The 22,612-nt window shown below is 31.3% G+C and overlaps 1 protein-coding gene across 1 annotated transcript in view; it reads left to right on the top strand.

Moving 5' to 3' along the window:
• LOC127708548 (protein arginine N-methyltransferase 6-like) overlaps positions 1 to 16,442 on the top strand; it is a 46,938-nt gene extending 30,496 nt beyond the window's left edge. The window contains exons 5-13 of the mRNA XM_052213458.1: positions 1,076 to 1,176; positions 5,029 to 5,076; positions 5,382 to 5,450; positions 7,821 to 7,891; positions 9,404 to 9,486; positions 10,383 to 10,492; positions 12,192 to 12,301; positions 15,909 to 16,019; positions 16,341 to 16,442. Of these exons, the coding sequence (XP_052069418.1) occupies positions 1,076 to 1,176; positions 5,029 to 5,076; positions 5,382 to 5,450; positions 7,821 to 7,891; positions 9,404 to 9,486; positions 10,383 to 10,492; positions 12,192 to 12,301; positions 15,909 to 16,019; positions 16,341 to 16,425 (788 nt within the window). The 3' untranslated portion in view covers positions 16,426 to 16,442. The remainder of the gene's footprint in view (positions 1 to 1,075; positions 1,177 to 5,028; positions 5,077 to 5,381; positions 5,451 to 7,820; positions 7,892 to 9,403; positions 9,487 to 10,382; positions 10,493 to 12,191; positions 12,302 to 15,908; positions 16,020 to 16,340) is intronic.
• The last annotated feature ends 6,170 nt before the right edge of the window (positions 16,443 to 22,612 follow it).

Genomic DNA, 22,612 nt, shown 5'->3' with positions numbered 1-22,612 from the left:
TTCATGAAACTTTGTAGATAATAAGGACATACTACGTAGATGTGCATATCGACAGGAAATTACGATTCAATTTTTTTTCAAGGAGTTACGCCCCTTTGAACTTATTTGCCCAATATACTACTGCAACCTTTTGTCATCGCAACTCCTCTCAAACCACACAATAGAATTTCATGAAACCTTTTCAGATAATAAGGACATACTACGTAGATGTGCATATCGACAGGAAATTAAGATTCAATTTTTTTCTAGGAGTTACGCCCCTTTTAACTTATTTGCTTCAATAAACCTCTGCAACAGTTTGTCATCGCAACTCCTCTGAAACCACACAACAGAATTTCATGAAATTTTGTAGATAATAAGGACATACTACGTAGATGTGCATATCGACAGGAAATTATGATTCAATTATTTTTCTAGGAGTTACGCCCCTTTGAACTTATTTACTTTAATGTACTACTGCAACAGTTTGTCATCTCAACTCCTCTGAAACCACACAACAAAATTTCATGAAACTTTGTAGATAATAAGGACATACTACGTAGATGTGCATATCGACAGGAAATTATGATTCAATTTTTTTTACAGGAGTTACGCCCATTGAACTTATTTGCCCAATATACTACTGCAACCTTTTGTCATCGCAACTCCTCTCAAACCACACAATAGAATTTCATGAAACCTTTTCAGATAATAAGGACATACTACGTAGATGTGCATATCGACAGGAAATTACGATTCAATTTTTTTTCTAGGAGTTACGCCCCTTTGAACTTATTTGCTTCAATATACCTCTGCAACAGTTTGTCATCGCAACTCCTCTGAAACCACACAACAGAATTTCATGAAACTTTGTAGATAATAAGGACATACTATGTAGATGTGCATATCGACAGGAAATTATGATTCAATTTTTTTTTCTTATACAATTTTTTTTTCTTACAGTTATTTTATTTCTCCAGTGACAATGTGGGGACGTGGGGTATGTGAGCGTGCTCACTAAGGTTCTTTAATTCAAACTATATATCAGCAGAAGAAATATTCTATAATGTAAGACTCTTTTATACTATTTTTGTAGTATTTGCAATAGAAGCAAGCAGCATGGCAGAGCAGACAGAATCATTAGTAGAAGAAAATAAGTTATCCAACAGAATAACAGTCATCAACAAAAAAACAGAGGTAGGTTCTCAATACAGCTATTACCAGACTCTACATCTACAAAAATGGAATTTTTTAATAAATTAAGTCATGAATCTTGAATTTGACTCTGAAGATACATTTCCAAGGGACCAGAACTGGTTCCTTTAATTCAATAGCTACAGCAACAAGAAGATAAAAAATAATTTATTTCATTTTTAAACAATCATTTCTAGTGCTATACTTTAGTTTTTTAACAAGTTTATTTATGAGTGTTTATTACTTAAAACGTGCTATGTCACATTATACTTTCCTATTTGTTAAAACTTGAATGGAAACTGCATTTAAATCTTATATTTACAGTTTTAGTATGAATTAAGATAACATAATTTGAATTGAACATTTTAATCAATTGTTAATAACAAACATTTAATTATGATAAATTTATTTATTGATTACCATTTATCCAAAGCGGGAAATAAGGGTCCCGATGGCAGTGTTGTCTTAAGTAGTTCATCTACTGTATCACTAGCCTGAGGTTGATAGTTGTAACCCAGCACATGGCAGACCTGTGCTTTCAACTCCAATTTTAATTGAAGTTTCCTGCTGAAGGTCTGTGGTTCTCTTTGGGCACTCCAACTTTCTCCAATATTAAAAATTGGCTGCCACTATATAGCCAATAATGCTGAAGGTGGCATTAAACACCAGATTGTAACTAGTTTTTGACAGCACCACATGGCATTTGTTTAGCCAGCTGAAATTCACAGGTTATGTTTATTGTAAATTAACTGTAAAAGTAAGACCATATTTACAAAAACTAAAATATTACACAGAATAATCCAAGGGATTTAAAGCTTCTGGATATGTCTCCTTATTACAACAAACAAGTTCTTCTCAATTTAAAGGTAAATAACGAGATTTAACTTCTCCCCATCAAGAGGTATAACTAGAGAAACCTCTTACCCATCTAGGTAAATAACCAGATTTATCTTCTCCCCATCATGTGGAATAACTAGAGAAACCTCTTACCCATCTAGGTAAATAACCAGATTTAACTTCTCCCCATCAAGAGGAATAACTAAAGAAACCTCTTACCCATCTAGGTAAATAACCAGATTTATCTTCTCCTCATCAAGTGGAATAACTAGAGAAACCTCTGCCCATCTAGGCAAATAACCAGATTTAACTTCTCCCCATCATGTGGAATAACTAGAGAAACCTCTTACCCATCTAGGTAAATAACCAGATTTATCTTCTCCTCATCAAGTGGAATAACTAGAGAAACCTCTGCCCATCTAGGCAAATAACCAGATTTAACTTCTCCCCATCAAGAGGAATAACTAGAGAAACCTCTTACCCATCTAGGTAAATAACCAGATTTAACTTCTCCCCATCAAGAGGAATAACTAGAGAAACCTCTGCCCATCTAGGTAAATAACCAGATTTAACTTCTCCCCATCAAGAGGTATAACTAGAGAAACCTCTGCCCATCTAGGCAAATAACCAGATTTAACTTCTCCCCATCAAGTGGAATAACTAGAGAAACCTCTGCCAATTTAGGTAAATAACCAGATTTAACTTCTCCCCATCAAGAGGAATAACTAGAGAAACCTCTGCCCATCTAGGTAAATTATCAGATTTAACTTCTCCCCATCAAGTGGAATAACTAGAGAAACCTCTGCCAATTTAGGTAAATAACCAGATTTAACTTCTCCCCATCAAGAGGAATAACTAGAGAAATCTCTGTCCATCTAGAGGAAAACCAGACTGAACTTCTCCTCATCATGGAGAATAAACAGACTAAATCTCCCAAATCAAGGGAAATTACTATAAAGAACCTCTGCCCATCTATTTCATGTATTTGAAAAAGATATTTTACATTAGATATTGCCTTGTTTATCTTTCATATCATGAAGCACCCGAATTAGCCTTCATCTATCAAAGGTTGATATTAATCACCTCATTCCATGTTATTTATAAATCTAAAAATGATTTAAGTAAAAATATCTGAATAGATGATAATTAGTTACAGTAATAGATGTGATATAAGTAATTATGGTATTATAAAGTCTGAATAATATTTTCTGACTAATGTGTATCACAAAGATGATGAATTTATCAGAAGATAATTACGTCCATTTCCATTGATTATTAGTATAATTTATGTCAATGACCACATTAGCAGTAGACACCAATTGTTCTCCAATGATTCTGTATGGATTTAGAAATATTTTTGAGTTTCTTTCAGATACATAAACCTATTATGTTCAAAATTATCAAAAAATCATTTTGACTGGTCTTGCAATTGATTAATTATTTTTAGTCTCCTTTGTCCCGTTTGATGGTTTAAACAAATATGGAAAATTTGAAAATAATATTTGTTTAGGTGAAATGAATCAAATAAATGAAGAAAAAATCAATGTTAGTTGTTTTCAGTGTAAATTGAACAAATTGCATAAATCTCACCTTTATTTCACAGACGAGTATTTAAGTGCCATTATTAAATTTCATATTTGCTTTCTATGTGATCTGTTTTTTAGAATTTTTTTTGGTGGGGTGGCTGGTTGTAATAGGAAATAATGCTTAAATGTTTGATGTTAAAACTGAAGGGCTTGTTAGACATGATGTGTATTGATAAATAAGCAGTTCATTGTGCTTGAAAGTGTTTATTTTTGATAAATGTGTTTTTGATAATTTTAATTTTTCTAATTGAAAGTATAGTGCATATAGTTTTAATTAACCTTGAGGCATATCTATCAGTTTGAAGAGAGATAAAGACTAGCACATATAATATGGCTATGTTTTTCCATAATTGCGATTGAAAAAAAAATTAGTTGTTAAGAGTGACCGATTCTTTTGGTGTCAAAAGCAACAAAAATTGCAACATTATTATGCTTTTTTTTGTGGTACTTTTTTTTTCCATGCTGGCTAACTATATTTTGTTAAATTATCCTATTTTCTCCTGTCAGTAACTTTTTTCTTTTCTTTTTTTGTATGATACTGGGAGAGTACCAGGTACAGTTAAAAATTCAGTTGGGTTTTTTTTTTTGTCAATAGAAACAATCTTTGGAAATATTTTTTTTATGTCACATGGCCCTTGTTATAGCCATCACTTGGTGTCAGTTGTCCTCTTCTTTATCAATCTATCTCATTGACGTTTTAAAAAAAATCCTCCTCCTCCAGGTCGGGCTAAATGTGATAAAGTTTTACCTAATTGTTCCTTAGGGAATCTAGTTTAAAAAAATTGTACCCTGGGATTTGATCCATCAACAGCAATTGTAACAAATGAATGTGTTTAGCATTCAGTGGATTTTATCTTTTATGAACATAATGATTGTTCTTCTCTTTTTATTACCTTATTTTAAAAAGTGACATTAAGGTTTTGTTTGTGTGTTGATCTTCATCATTTGGGGGATACATTCATAAGTAAAGGTAACTGATCCTCATACTTATCTCTCAAAAACCAGTTCACTAGTGACCTTCTTTTCTATGACAAATAAGAGGATTCAAAGCCCAAATCTAAAATGACCTAATAACTGTAAACAAGGGGCTCTAAAGAGCTTGTATCTCTCACCTTGCATTTTTGCAAAAATAAATTGGTACAATGCAACAAGAATATTTGTTCCTACAAAGAGTCATTTTACAATTCTGTCATATGACTTATTTGTAGATCTTATTGTGCTTAACAATTTTGCTACTTACAGTTTCTATCAATCTCTTATAGTTGTAAGGTGTAAGCACTTTTCAGATCTGACAAGTACTTGCCTTCTTATCTCTATTACTTTGAATTATGAGTGTGGTATAGTTAGCACAATAATACATGCAACTTCTTGTTTTATTTGCTTTGATCTTCCATTGTATTTACACTTTTCACTCAAAATTTTCTTTTGACAGGATGTGGCCTTTCCAGAAAAGTTAGATGCTATTGTCAGTGAATGGATGGTGAGTTATAGTGTCAAGAATGGTATAAAGGTCAATTTACTTATTTAAATTTCTAGTATAAGACCATAAATTGTATGGTTTTCAGCTTTCCCCCCGATTGAGAAAAGAATTTTCTGACATATATGCTGATGATAAAAAATAAAACATTTAAAAAATAGACCATTTCAGAAAAGGTTTTGCATTTTTGGACCGTTAACTGTTTTCCAAGATTATTGCTTAATTTTTATGTCTCACACTCTTATTGCTTAATTTTTATGTCACACACTCTTAGGAGAATATCTTTTTTTTTAATATGTATATTGCAGGGTTACTGCTTGTTATATGAGTCTATGTTGCAGTCAGTTATTGATACCAGAGATAAATGGTTGAAAAAGGTATGTGTGTCTTCAGGTTAGAGCTAGAAAGATTTATTAATTGATCATGTACTCAGATTAGAGTATAAAGCATTAACTTAAGGTGGTATATAACACTACAGGGAGATAACTCTGTAAAAATCAGCTGAACGTTTTAATCACGTTCTGTTAAGGAAATATTAAGCTTCTCAATGATTAAAACTAGTGTTTGTCAAACTGCTATATATCCAATGAAATTTTTAAAAGTGTGTGGTTTAAGTTTTTGAAATTTTGATATTTTTGTCAAAGGGTCAAAGTAAATATTTTGACAAAATTTTATGAAAATTAAACAAGCCAAATTAATTTTAGTCAAGGTGTTTGGTACCACCTTAACTGAATAATTCCCTGCTTAAAAGAAAAAAACAAAAGGAAGAGAAATTTGTTTTATATCTATTTAATTTGTGCAAAGTGCTCTTTAAACTTTACTTTTATGATTGTTTGTATTTATTCCAATATATAAATATTTCTAAAAATATTCTACCAGAGGGCTCCACTAAAACCAGATTGTTTGATGTGTCTTAAGTTATCTTTTCCTATTTACCATTCTATGCTTGAATGAAAGTTAGTTAATTATTTAGCCCAATCCTCTCAGACTTGGTCCTTTGATTAAAAAGTTTTGCATAGTTTACAGTCATGAGGTTGTTAAATGTAAGCAAATGGCAGTTTTGAGTATTCTACTTTTACTAAGGTTTCGGAACTGTGAGCTTTTGCCATCACTTGGCATCAGTCGTCGTCTGTCGTCGTCCGTCATCGTCCGTCTGGTGTAAACTATTTCAAACATCTTCTCTGAAACTACTGAACCAATTCCAACCAAACTTAAGCTGAATGATGCTTAGGGTATCTAGAATAAAGTTTGTGTTTTATTTACTGTTTCGTCAAATAACATAGCCGTCATGGCTAAAAATAGAACATAGGGGTAAAATGCAGTTTTTGGCTTATATCTCAAAAACCAAAGCATTTAGAGCAAATCTGACATGGGGTTAAAGTGTTCATTAGGTGAAGTTCTATCAGCCCTGAAATTTTCAGTTGAATCTGATAACTGATTGTTGGGTTGCTGCCACTAAATTGGTAATTTAAGGAAATTTTTCAGTTTTTGGTTATTATCTTGAATATTATTAATGATAAAGATAAACTGTAAACAACAAAAATGTTCAGCAAAGTAAGATCTACAAATAAGTTCGATGACCAAAATTGTCAATTGTCCCCTTAAGGAGTTATTGCCCTTTAAAATCAATTTTTCACAATTTGTTCATTTAGTTTGCTTACTTTAAAAAATCTTCTCCTTTGAAACTGCTGAATCAATTTCAGCAAAAATTAGGCTGAATGAGTTTCAGAGTATCTAGTATAAATTTTGTATTTTATTTTCTTGTACGTCAAGAAACATAGCCACTATGGCTAAAATAAAACATAGGGGGAAAATGCATTTCTTTGATTGTGAAGAAAATATGACAGATACAAAGAACATTTCAATGGAAGTTTTAAGCCATTCATTAGTATATATTGAAAAACAAAAATAATCATTGATGAAAGATTTAAGCAAAAAATTCCAGGTGAGCGATTCAGGCTCTTGAGCATGTTGAGAGCCTCTTGTTGTCTCTCTTGTAATGTCTGTAATTGAATACGGAACATTTCTGCAATATTAATATAATTATTGATAAACATGTTATAAGATATTGAGAATATCTGTTCTAATAAGTTTAAAGAACAATGGTGTAACGATTTCATATCAAACAAGCCTAGCAAACTACGTACTTGTAGATTATGTAAAAATGAATGTGATGAAGAAAATTATTTATTAAAAAATATACCTGGAAAATATAGACATGATAGATGTGCATCTGCAAAATTAGCAAATGGTACTGTTTCTTTGAAAATAGAGACTGGAAGGTATAAGGGTCTATTTGTTGAAAATAGAATTTGTTTTAAAACATTTTAAGACGAAAAACATGTCTTATATCTGTCAATTGAAAATCTTTGTAATGAGTGAGTATATCAGGGTAGGTGTGTTTGAATGTATAAATTAGCGTTCTCCATTCTCTATCCTACTTATAGAATTGTCCAGAATATGAAGTTTTGCCTTGTTATTTGTTTTATAAAGCATCTTTATGTATAAATGATAAATTTATATATTTGTCTTATGACAATAAATTTATATTTTTGATTACAGATGAAATGATGAACTTTTATACTGCCAATATCTGCAATGACATTAAAATGAAAAGATGTAATTTACATTGCTAATTTAAATATTGTAGATAATGATTATCACAAAAATAATCAACTGGTCAATAATAGTATAAATCAGATAAGAATTTGAGAAATATATAATTATTTATTCATATTTTGTTTTAGGAAGGATTGATGTTTCCAGCTACTGCAACACTATACATAGCTGCATATAATGATGATGAATATGACGCAAGGTAAATTCTACAGGTAAAAACTGTATGTAAGATAAAAAATATACATCCTCAAACAAAATCAACTACATACTGGTATATACCTATAATATAATTACACCTTTAACTTTGGATACCTTGAAATGATTTATTAGGTGTGGAAACCAGCAATTTTTAGATTAAGTGCACAGTAGATGTTGGTCAGAACTTTTACAGTTCCAAAGTTATGGTACTCGATTGGTGAAATTTTTTTTTTTTTTTTTTAGTTTCTAGATGATAAATAGAGAACTGCATTTTAAAATTAATTGAATTGGACTACTAACATGACTAAAGACAGGTTAAGTTCGATTTTAGGTATTTTCACTTTAACCATTCCAGCATGATGTACTTGATTGTTGGAAAAATTCAAAATTTGGGGTTTCAAAATAATGAATGGAGAATTATTTTTTTATATGAATTTCAGTAGAATGTTTTGGACCACTTACCAAAATCATGATTGCTCAGTTGCTGGGGGGTATCTGTGATCACTAGATCACCAATCTAGTTGATACTACCTTATTTGTGTCTGGTTGGTATCAAGGTGTCAAGTATCCTTTGCTGGTACATGTAATGACCATATAGTCAATAATATGTGTCAGTATTTCAGGTTTTATGATGTCATTTCACAAATGAAATGATTAAAATATTTTTTTCTTATTAGAGGCATGGTGTTACATCTTACAAAGTCTATCCAAATTTATTATTTTTGCAAAGAATTCTGCTCAAGCTGTGCTAGGGGCTGTCTTAAATTTGCAGTGAGGTGAGAGTTTTTTTGCTCCGTGTTGAAGGCCTCACTGTGACTTTGAGATGAAGAACAGCAATAAAAAGCTGTTCCTTTGCTTATTGTGTGTTTTTTGCTGTGTATGTACTGATTTTGTGTCATGGATGGATACCCCATATCCTTTGTTTTTCTATTATAACAATTTTGGGATAGACAAATTTTATAGTGGTTGAACACTTTTTAAGTTTGGGTCTAAACCAGGGCTTCCAAAAAATATTTCATATTCCAATTTTTATCCTGTAAGGTTATAAGTAACAAAAACATACCTGCCAACTTTTCAAAACCTCCATAGGGGATTTTAAGCACAAGAGGACCTAGTGCATGTTTTATACATGCCTAAAGTATGTTTGATACAATATACTATGATTTTATTGAGTATATATGTACTTAAATACCATTCAACTCATTTGAATAACTATTTTTAGGTATTAATTTCATATAATAGAGGATTTAAATAGTCAGGCCAACCCCTCCCATCTCCCATGGGGATACAACCCATAAATCGGGATAGTTGGCAGATCTGCATAAAGCAATCATTATAATAATAATTTGGGCATCATAACAATGATTGACATAAAAATGATATGTGAACAGTTGAAGACTTTTTTTTATTAAGGAACTACTTAAAAACTTAGGTATTGTAAGCAAGATTAAAGAAGGCATGTTTTCAGAAAATGTTATTTATATATTTAGCATGCAAACTCTTGTATTTTTAGGTTAAATATATGGAATGAGTTTAAATCAATGTACAAGGTTTCAATGGAGTCCATGAAAAAATGTGCAAAGAAATGTATATCAAGTAAGTTAAACCATTACAATGTATATATATACAGCAAATAGTAAAAAGGAGTTTGCAGTGCTAATATATATGTTCACTAATATGTAAAAAGATTTTTTTGTGGATGGATGTACGGTGTGAGAAAACTCAGCAACCAATATTAAACAATATCACTTGGAAAATTTAAATTTATGATTGATTGATTGCTTTTTGTTGTTAAGCACCACTTTCAGCTCTAGTGGCTATTTCATGGCTTTATTAGAACATTATAATATTGATTGACAGGATCATCATTTCATAAAAACTGATTCTACCCTTTATTCTTCAGCAGGAAATGTATATTTGATATTCTGTTTGATCTACATCATACAAGAATGAATCATTTGTGACAGAGTTTGTATTTGTATTTTGTTACACTAAGGAAAATCATTGGACCTATATTTCACTTTTAATATTCATTGGTTAACTGTTAGCTGTCAGTTGGTCCTGTGTCAGTTTAAAGTTTTGGTTCAAGGTAGTTTTACATGAAGGTTTGGTCACATCAACATGAAACTTAGTACACTTGTAAATTATAATGTTTAAATATATGTCAAATTAGGGTTTCTAATACCCAGATTTGGCAGATCATCCAACATGGAAATGTTAAAGTCTGAGCAGGGCATGGTGTCCAAAGAACACATATTCTTGTTAATTACAACAAGTTGAATTGTGAGAGATGATGTGAAGTATGTATTGTAGATACCTACATCTATATTTTAATAATTGTGAAGGATTGGATGTAAATTACCAATTATAATATTTCAATTTTCATTTAAGTAAATTAATATATGCCTGTACACTGAGTTATCATTGTATTATGGTTTTAATTGTGGATTAGTTAATGCCACAAAGTGTTTACTTTATAGTTTTTATTTCAGGGAATGTAAGTGTAAGATGTGTACCACCTATGAGTATTATGTCCCATGGTCAAACAGTTTGTTCTATAGATCTGAAAACAGTAACACTCCAAGAATTACATAATATCAAAGTAAGCTGCCAAGCCAAGGATAAGACATGTACCCTCATAGCACCATTGAATACTGTAAATTCTGAACTTTTTTTTACTTTTTAACTTTTTTTCTTTTCCTCAATTTTTATTCTCAATAAATTTCTATAACAAAATCATATTAAATCTTAATAGTTAATAGTTAAATAATATTTTGCATCATTATCATGGATTTGTGCTATTTAATAAATTCACTCGCTAATTTCTGATGTTACAATAATATGTACAAAATTTGAAAAATACACAGAATTTTATAAATTTATTGGAAAAGTGTTATGTCATTGTGCATTGATTATTCTAACTACTTATAAGTAATAAAATGCACTTTATTATTCTATTTTAAAATGTTATCTCTGTAATCTGGATAATAATGAGCAGAGATGGCATTAGTGATAATTTGTGATTTTATAAGCCAAATGGGAGTACATAAAATTTTAATCTGTATTAAAAATGCAATCAAAATAGTATTTTCATTTTTGCATGTAGTAGCTGAAAATAACCTATTTAAAGCTGTTACCTCAGAATACACACAGACATGAACATTTCAGTGCATAAGGTGCATAGATTTTTAACTTTATAGTTGTGTACAGGCTGTTGTAGTAAAAACAGTTTCAAATCTAATGAAGGAGAAAAAATAACATTTTTAAACTTCAGAAATACATAACAGTAAAAGAAAGATAAACCAAATATATTTGTCATTCATTTGTTTTCACTGAAAACAATTTGATATGAAATATCATTAAAAAAAGACAACACTAGACACAAAAAATATTGGACAGCACAGCCATCACATTTAGGAAGGAAAAAAACACAAAAACATTATTAGGAATAAATAGCCAGAAGTTGCTATTATAGAAGGAGTGAGGTACAAAATTTAAATATATTTACCCCAATACTCTTTTAATAATGATTTTTATCTAATCAAGATAGTTTGATTTTAAAAAATTTAAATGCAAGGCTTGCCAATCATTGAAAGTAGATCAATATCATAAGTAATATATGGTAACATGGATGATAGAATCTGTTGGTCCAACAATTTTAATTAAAAAAACAACAACAGTATAATATTCCAAATAAATTAGGTGTGAAATCATACACAATTTAAAAATTATGTAATACTATGCCCAACTATTCACCATCAGTTAAAATGAATGAAGAATAAGATCAATTGAGTTAAACTAATTTTTAGGAACTGAAACTTCTCTTATCATGCTTATGAATATTAAGACCAAAATGTCATAAAAGTGAAGTACCCAATTAAAAATGATCACAGGTAGCAAAAAAACAGTACCACTATATTGAACAAAGATATAAGAGATAATGTATACTTTGGAAAGCAGGGTCAATATATATGAATGAAAGTGAATAATACAGCCACCTAACAAATATAAGCAACCGACATCCAGAGGCCAACATACAGTAGAAAGATGTTAATACAATATGTCAATATTAAAATCATTTTGAGTCTTTAATAGCTGTGAATAAAATAGAAAATATCAAGAAATGCCATCTACATCAAATTCTCCAAAAATAAAAAAGTAAATGCTTTAAAAATGACAAAAGACAAAAACTATTAACAATGTGTTGACTGCAACCAGTAAACTGGCTGAGATAGCCAAAGCTATTGGTTAAATGGTTAAAATTATTCAATACCAAATTTACTTATTATTTTTATTTGCAGAAACAATTTAAACTAGAATGTTTTGGACAATCAACAATACATGGATTCATCACATGGTTTACAGTAACATTTCCAGGGGACATAACTCTGTCAACGTCACCATATTCAGAGTATGTAGATACAGCATGGGGTTAAGCCATGCATAAGTATTTTCCAGAAACACAAATTTGATTATAAATAATTTAACATAAATGGATGATAATTCAAAAGATGGTTTTTCATGGTCATATTATTTATAAAGCAAATAAGCTTAGGAATCTACATTCAAATCTCTTTCTGCCCTAATAATAGACTTCTTGGTATTCTGTACAATATAATGCTTGCCATTGCACTTTGTACACTGTTCATGACATAGCTGTATGAAATTATTGCAGTATACAGACACTGATATTGATCAGAGAGGTTAACTAAACAGTTCTTTATCAGCAGGTCGGCAGGTTAAGTACTAAAAGCTTGCTTTCATTAATATTGAGCTTTCTTTGATACAATATTAGTTCATATTGTTTTTTTTTCTATTTTGAAGAGTAAGAAATCGTTCCTAGTCCAATCTCTTTTTATCTTTTGTTGACAGGCAGTAGGGGCATTGAGTTTTACCTTTTTTTAATTGATTTATGAGTGTAGAATCGAAACATATGGTTATTACCCTGATTTGTCAGGCTTAATGGGATGAATTTTCTCTGAGTCTGATGAAAAAAACTCCCATTACAAGTTTGATAAAATCTTAAGGGTCAGACTCTACTATGAACAATTTGTGACAGACCTCTTGACAAGAAAAGCTTACTCTAACACATCTGAGTCTCATAGTAAATTTGAAATCTTTGTAAGTTTGAAATATGCTTATACATCCCACAAGCCATATGTTGTACAGAGGTTCTGAATAATATTGATGAGTCCTTTAATTTTGATAAAGTTGTCTTCCTTGTTCTAAATATCTGAAATTTGAAATATAGTTTTATTGTTCATTGAATATGATCCAGGCAGCTGATATATTTCAACAGCAGTGTCTGAATCTCTCATACTGTATTATACATTGTATTTTGTAAGAAAATATGAGATACTTGATATTTGCTATTAATCATAGATATGAGGGAAACATGATTTACAAAAGAGAATCAAATTATAATTGATTGATTGATTGATTGGTGCTTAATGTCACTTTCAGCATATCATCTATTGTGCTATTTCAGGGCGGTTAGTTTTTATTGAAGGAGGAAACCGGAGTACCTGGAGATAACCACTGACCTTCAATAGAAAAACTAACAATCCTAGTCAATTTAGATTGGAGTCAAGCACACCTGCCATGTGCGGGATTTGACCTCAAGCTCAGTGTTGACTGGCTTATGATACATTAGTTCGACTTCTTAGACAACTCATCCACTGAGGCCCCTAAATCCAATTATGTAATGTTTGACATATTTTCAATGGAAACAATTTTAACTTGTGGTATAATGATGTTGATTGATACCGTAGCTTCTTCAACACAGTTTGACACTGCAAATTTGTGTAGTACTTGTACATGACAGTGAAATAGTGTATTTATTACCATCTTTATGGTTGTAATTGACAACTCTAATCTCCATCAGACCTTGATGCTGAAAAAATGATATATGACTGAAACAGAATCCAGTCGCTATTCATTTCAAACCAAAATTTTTGCAAATTATTATACCCCCATTTCCTAGTTATTGCATTCACCATGTCTATCCCTCCTTTCTTCTGTTTGTCTAACAAATATTTCTGTCACACTTTTCTTTCTCAGTTTTTAACCGAATTTTCAAAGGAAAAATTGGTTATTGATTTGGGGATGTACGGTAGGCGGGCAGGCGGCTGGCAGACAGTGTCTGTTCATTAACATAAAAACCAAATTTAGATATGTTGTTTCCTGTGACTGAATGAAGGTCAAGTTCAATTTTCACGATTTTAGCTTTTCTCGTTGTTGAGTTACAGCCCTTTTTAGTAGCCAAAAGTGGTACTTATTATGTGATTGAGTTATCTCCCTTTAATTATATATATAAAGTTTGATTACACTTACAGATAAGTTTTATAGATTCTTAAAAGACATTGAATTAATGATAAATGACATTTTGGATTTATTTTCTTTCTTTGGTAAATTGTTTGAAGAATTTTGTGGTAGGTTTGTTTGTTATTCTGTATAAACTATAAATATTATGAATGGCCATGCTATATATATATATATATTTTTTTTTGATGAATTAAACTAAGCTTATATTGTCTATTAATAAACATATATTTAGATTTCTGATTTTGGGCCCAGTTTTCAAGTTGGTCCAAATGGGGGTCCAAAATTAAATTGTGTTTGATTTCAACATAAATTGAATATATATAGGGTTCTTTGAAATGCTGAATCTAAACCTGTATTTATTTTCATTATTAATTAGATAATACTGCATTGAGGTCCAAAGGGTCCTAAATTAAAATTTTATTTAATTTCATAAAAAAATTGAACTCTTTGGGTTCTTTGATATGCTGATTCTAGCAATGTTTAAGTGGTTAAATCATATCTAATTTTATTGATTATAATTTGAAAATAGATATAACATCATATCATAATTTTAGGGAACTATTTGTATATATCATTTATTCAGTTTGAGTTGTTTCCCTTTGAACAGAATATTAATAAGTATATGTATAAAATTAAACTGTGTTTCATTTCAACATAAATTAAATATATATAGGGTTCTTTCAAATGCTGAATCTAAACCTGTATTTAAATATTGGATTTTTGGGCCCAGTTTTCAAGTTGGTCCAAATCAGGGTCCAAAATTAAACTTTGTTTGATTTCAACAAAAATTGAATTTATGGGGTTCTTTGAAATGCTGAATCTAATTATAACCATGTATTTAGAGATTTTGGATTTTGGGTTCCTTTATCAAATTGGTCCACATTGAGGTCCAAAGGCTCCTAAATTAAACTTTTGTTTGATATCATCAAAAATTGAATTCTTTGGGTTCTTTGATATGCTGATTCTAACAATGTACTTAGATTTTGGATATTGGACCATAATAGGTAAATGTCTAATTTCAAATTTTTCAGTTCTTTGACCACATTCATTTTGTGTCACGAACCTATGCTGTGCCAAATATTCAATCACAATCCAAATTCAGAGCTGTTTTAAGCTTAAATGTATTGTCCATACTTGCTCAACTGTTCAGGGTTCGACCTCTGCATGCGCAGGAAATCCGGTTTGCTGTCACTCTGACAGCCTCCTGTTACTGCATATACTGTAGGGAAGGACTTTTTATCTGGTCAACAGCTTGGCAGTTATTAGTTGTAAAGTGTGAGAAATTTTCAGATCTCTTACACACATACTTCCTGTTTACAGATTCTTTGAATTTTTCAATATGTTGAATGAACTCAAAGAAATCAATCATTTCTCCAGTATATTTTTTCTGCTGAACAGAATGATTTTATATTTGGTCATTGATGAGTTTTAAAATGTTAGCACTTTCTGGATCTGTCAGACACCTACTTCATGTTTGTCAATACGTTGAATTACGAGAGGAGTATGCCTAGCACGGCACTGTGTGCATTCTTATTAGAATTGTAATCTTTTTTACCTTTATTTGGTTGATAACCTTAAATGCAATAATATATGGTGCTTCCATGACTGTTTTTGCCATAAGATACTTAATGAGTGATACATTTTTACTGAATGTTTTGTTTCCTTATATTTAAAGGATATATTCTTTATTTTAGGGATACACATTGGGGTCAGACAATATTTTACCTAGAAGAACCATTTGATGTTGACCAAGGAACTCTTATCACTGGAGAATTTTCTCTTTGTCCGAATAATTATAAATCCAGGTATTGTATCTAGTTTATTGTTTCCACTTGTTATTGGCAGTTATCAAAGAATTGGGAACCCTATAGTTTTCGCTCTATGATCATTTCTTTTTTTGCGAGGGAGAAGTTGCTTGCACTGTAAAAATTCTGCAATTATTAAACATCTTTTATTAATATTTTTCTTAGATTTTCCTTTATGACAAATTATTTTGTGGTAAACCACTTCATTTTATATATTTTTTTTTAATTCCAAAATTATGGTTTTATGAAAGCAAATTCTTTAGATTGGCCTTCAAATGTCTATAAAATATTCATAGATGTCATAATTTTATTATTTTTCAGGTTTTTAGATATCAACATAAATTACAGGGTTAATAATGGACCAGAAACTAAGAAGTATTATTTTATGAATGATTGTATTACATGATAAATTTTTGAACTTTTGATTATGTGTTTATTCACTTTAAATGGTAATAGAATACTGTTAATGGTCAACAAGGGTGTGTTAAAGGTTGTATTTGTCTTCAAATATGAAATACAAATACTACAAAATTATATGAATTTTGAATTTTACAATACTATAACATTTATTAATATAATATACAGTATTTGATATTGATTCTGATAGAGGTGATATTTCAGTATGAAGATGAAATGGTAAATATATTTACATTTCACAAAAAACAACAGAACCAGTCTAAAACAAATAGGACTTATGTTTTTTATTTTGATAAACAGCCACCAAAAATATTTCAGGATAATGGTTGGTCATTTTTTTTTTAAATTCTTACAAAATTGCATGGGAGATTTTTTTTTTTTTTTTATGCTTAAAAAATTATAAAAGAGAAACAAGTAATACGGCAAATCTCATAATACTGGCTTCAAATGACTGAGTTATTGATGTAATTTTTTATAACTCCTACTTTTGTTCCTGTAAAGAACATTGTTGTTATAAGTAAATATTAAACGATACTGTTTACATCGACAGTAAATGTCATTTCTCTAATTTTCATGCTTTTTTCACATTCTCGGTCGGTGTGTGTAAAATATTTCTCATCTTTACAGAAAACTTTGTTCTCAGCAAATGATTGGTCAAAATTTAATTATGACGTCAAATTTTCTTGGTTTCTTCTGAATTTCCTGAATTACATGAAAAAAGGTGATCATGCCTGATGACGTCACATATAAAGAACACAACTTTCTGCAACACTTTGAAAAGGAAGGATAAACTTTGTTTTAATATCGTCTAAAAATCATTAGAGAAACAGATTCCACCACTATAACTCGTGTATTACGATATTTCTCCAATCTCAACAGTTAATTTTGATCATTTAAAAAGCTCTGCTAGCCACACGCTTTAAATATTAAAATTTAACTGTCAAGTGGAGAAATATCGCAACACACTTGATGCAGTGGTGGAATCTATATTTCTAACTACTGGATGCAATGCCAGTTCTCTAGCATCAATGAAGATCTGTCAGCAGTAACAGTCCAGACGAAGAAAAGAAATAAAAGCACTGTTACTATGATATTGTGTTTTTTTTTCAAGAATATCTTGTGAATACCATCTCATGTATATTCCCTCCATTCCTTTCTTTACCATTTTGATAAACTGTCTCAAAGCAAAATTTCAGACAATCAACATACTTAGCATCTTCCTCCCCTCCACCGTTAGGTCCTGGTTTTTGTGGACTGCCGGTATTATCACAAACATTACAAAGTCAAACAAAACTATTGTAAATCATAAAAAATCTATTAAGCATCAATTTGAACATGTTTAAAATTAAGTTATTTTGTTTGGTTTCAACAGACGCTTAATACATATGCATTTTTATAAAGGTTTTTGTTTTGCTTGTTACGAAAGCCGCAGAATCTGAGACATAGGGATAACAATCCACCAGCGACATAAACTATTTGTATAAAGCTTTATATTTCAGAAGATAGAAGACCTGGATGCTTCATACCTTGTTTGCAGATACCTTATGTTACGAAGTTTCCGTCTGTTCTATGTCTATTGTCCTTTACCTCATTTTCATGGTTCAGTGCCTGCTTGCAAAAAATTTTGTCTTCTGAAATACTCACTTATTATGATTTGAATGATAACTATTTGGTATATGGGTTCTTTACAAGGTCTAGATCTACATGTCCGTCAGAGAAGGTTCATCTGACTTCAACATCATTTTATGGATCAGTGATGAAGGTTAAGTTTATGTGGTCAAGTCCCTATCTCAGATTCTATAAGCAATCAACTATACTTGTGGTATAGAATGATTGCAAGGTGTACATGTCCTACTGGCAGGTTTCATCTAACCTTTACCTCATTTCATTGTTCTTTGGACAATGTTTATCCATAGGTGTCCATTACTTATAGTTATGGTTCAAGCTGAAAATGGAAGCATCCCTTGCAGTCTGTGACTAAAGCCACTAGTCCAAATTTGAAATGGAAAAAATGACTTGGAATAGTAAAAATATGAATTAACTGTATTTCAAAGATTCAACTTTCATTGTTTTTCTTGCTTGTTCATCAAACAAATTTCTTTGTCCTTGTCATTATGATCCTAAATCTCATCAACATATTACAGTGCTTATAATACCCAGAAACAAGGACCAACACTGTATATTAAGATTTCATGGGACAATGATGGTAAGCATACACACCTGGACATTATTACAATAGACACTTGTTTCGTTGGACACCATTACATTGTTCAACTTCAGTGAAAACCTTCACAGTGTGAACAATATTTCAGTGGACACCACAATATTCAACTCCAGTGGACACTATTACAGTACACACCATTACAGTAGACACCATTCCAATACACACTATTACAGTAGACACCATTACAATACACACAGTGCACACTATTACAGTACACGCTATTACAGTGGACACCATATCACAGTACACATCATTACAGTAAACACCATTACAATACACACCATTACAGTGCATACCATTACAGTACACACTATTACAGTGGACACCATTACACTGCACACTATTTCAGTGGACATAATTACAGTAGACACTATTTCAGTGGACGTAGTTACAGTAGATACCATAACAGTGGACACTATTACATTAGATACCATTACAGTGGACACCATTACAATAGATACCATTACAGTTCACACTATTACAGTGTACACCATTACAGTAAACACCATTACAGTACACGCTATTACAGTAGACACCATTACTATACACACTATTACAGTACACACTAATAATGTGGACACCATTACAGTAGACACCATTACTATACACACTTACAGTGCACACTATTACAGTGGACACCATTACAGTACATACCATTACAGTGGACACTATTAAAGTACACACTATTACATTAAATACCATTACAGTGGACACCATTACAACGGACACTATTAAAGTAGATACATTTACAGTGGATACTATTACAGTACACACCATTAAGGTTGACAATATAGTAGACATCATTACAGTGCACGCTTAGACAAGACACACCATTTTAGAGGCCACTATTACAGTACAACACTACAGTGGACACCATTCCAATACAGATTATTTCAGTGAACACCATTATACTACACACCAACACAGTTAACACCATTACAGTGCACACTATGACAAGACACCATTTTAGTGGCTAATATTACAGTACACACCATTACAGTAGAAATCATTTCAGTGAACACCATTACACCACACAAAAATACAGTTCACACGTTATCAGTGGATATTAAAGTGGACAACATCACAGTAGACACCATTTCAGTGGCCACTATTACAGTACACACGTTTACAGTGGACACCATTATAGTAGACATCATTATAGTTGACAACATCAAAGTAAACACCACTACAGTGCACACTATGACCAGAGACACCATTTATATGGCCACTATAACAGTACACACCATTACAGTACAAACGTTTACAGTGCACAGTATGACAAGAGATACCATTTCAGTGACCACTATTACAATACACACCATAACAGTGGACACCATTACAGTACACGCCATTACAGAGGACACCATTGCAGTACACACCATTACAGTGCACACTATGACCAGAGACACCATGTATGTTGCCACTATTACAGTGGACACCATTACAGTGCACACTATGACAAGAGACACCATTTCAGTGGCCACTTTTTCAATAAACACCATTACAGTGGACACTATTACAGTACACACCATTACAGTGGACACCATAACAGTACACACCATTACAGTGGACACCATTAGAATGGACATCATTATAGTGGACATCACAGTTGACACCATTACAGTGTACACTATGACCAGAGACACCATTTATGTGGCCACTATTACAGTACACACCATTACAGTACACACTATTTCAGTACACACCATTACAATACACACCATTGCAGTAGACACCATTACATTACACACAATTATAGTGGACACCATTAAAATGGACACTTAAAGTACACACCAATACAGTGGACACTATTACAGTAGACACTATTACTGTACACACCATTTTTTATCTCCATTTATTTTCCCCTAGCAGTTACTGTAGTTGGCCTCTGTAGATCAAGAGGACAAGATCTACAAATAGTCCGTCGATTCTTTATAGGATTTTTCTTTCGCCCTTAAAGAAAGATGTAACTCTGAACACTATGACAGATATGTGTATGTTAGACATCAATAGATCTGGTAGAAAGTTTCATAGATCGACTAGGGCTAGGATGAAAAATTTTGTCCTGCATTTTTTTATACGACCGCAAAAAAATTTTGCGATTGTATATTGGTATGAGGTTGGCGTCGTCGTCGTCGTCGTCCGAAGACACATTGGTTTTCGCACTCTAACTTTAGTTTAAGTGAATGGATCTCTATGAAATTTTACCATAAGGTTCAATACCACAAAAGGAAGGTTGGGATTTGGGGGTTATGGTACCAACAGTTAAGGAATTAGGGGCCAAAAATAAGCATTTTTGTAACTTCCAGACATAACTTGTGTGTTAGTGTATGGATCTCTCTGACATTGTACCACAAGGTTCCATATCACAAAGGGAATGCTGGGATTGATTTTGGGGGTAATTGCCTCAAAATTTTAGGAATTAGGGGCCACAAAAAGGGGAAAAAAACAAGCATTTTTATATGGACAAATACTTTAGTACAAATCATAATTTAAAGCAGTGTTAGGGAGATAAATCAAATACATCATTTGAATTACCTCCCTTACACTGCTTTTAAATTATGTATAAAGTAATGGTTAATGAGCAATTAAGACAATTTAAAACAGTGTAAGGGAGGTAATCTACATACAACGTTTTGAATACTTCCCTTACACTGCTTTTAAATTATGTTTGAAGAAATGCATATTTATAGAGGAAGACCAGTAAAAATATTTTCAAATGTTGCATCTTTTTTTTTTTACAAAAAAATCCATATGAAAGATTTGACACCATATTTTAAATTCTATTATAAAAAAGATTAAGTTAGCACAATGGTAAATTTAAATGGGAAATTATGGTTGCAAATTCCATTGGAAATTTGAATTGAGATTATGGCCATATCTTGAGGGAAAGATTTTTTTTGGGGAAAAAAAAGGGGGGGGGGGGGGGTAAAAAGAAATTGTGGGGGTCAATTTTTTCTCATTTCAGATTTCAGAAATTAAAAAGAATTATTCTTCAAATATTATTTTTTTTTCAAATTTCAAATATTGAAAAATTTCAAGAAGTAATCTTTAATTGCACAGTATGGCGCATTAGATATGTAAAATCTTTGACCACATTTATTTATTTGTTATGCCAAATCTGACCGTGTATTTAGATTTTTAATTTTGGGTCCAGTTTTCAAATTGGTCTACATTAAGGTCCAAAGGGTCCAAAATTAAACTTAGTTTGATTTTAACAAAAATTGAATATATGGGGTTCTTTGATATGCTGAATCTAAACATGTATTTAGATTTTTGATTTCGAGCCCAGTTTTCAAGTTGGTCCAAATTGGGGTCCAAAATTAAACTTTGTTTGATTACAACAAAAATTGAATATATGGAGTTCTTTGATATGCTGAATCGAACCATGTATTTTGATTTTTTATTTGTGGGCCCCGCTATCAAATTGGTTCATATTGAGGTCAAAAGGGTCCAATTTTAAACTTTGTTTGATTTCATCAAAAATTGAATTATTGGGGTTCTTTGATATGCCAAATCTAACCGTGTATTTAGATTTTTAATTTTGGGTCCAGTTTTTATAAATTTGTCTACATTAAGGTCCAAAGGGTCCAAAATTAACTTAGTCTGAATTTAACAAAAAATAGAATTCTTGGGGTTCTTTGATATGCTGATTCTAAACATGTGTTTAGAGTTTTGATTATGGGCCCAGTTTTCAAGTTGGTCCAATTTGGGGTCCAAAATTAAACTTTGTTTGATTTCAACAAAAATTGAATATATGGGGTTCTTTGATATGCTGAATCGAACCACGTATTTTGATTTTTGGGCCCCGTTTTCAAATTGGTCCACATTGAGGTCAAAAGGGTATAAAATTAAACTTTGTTTGATTTCATCAAAAATTGAATTCTTTGGATTCTTTGATATGCTGAATCTAACCATGTATTAAGATTTTGGATATTGGACCATAATAGGT

Source organism: Mytilus californianus, unplaced genomic scaffold (genome assembly GCF_021869535.1).
Source record: "Mytilus californianus isolate M0D057914Y unplaced genomic scaffold, xbMytCali1.0.p SCAF_1, whole genome shotgun sequence".
Taxonomy (NCBI): Eukaryota; Metazoa; Mollusca; class Bivalvia; order Mytilida; family Mytilidae; genus Mytilus; species Mytilus californianus.
This window is presented reverse-complemented; position numbering and strand designations above follow the sequence as displayed.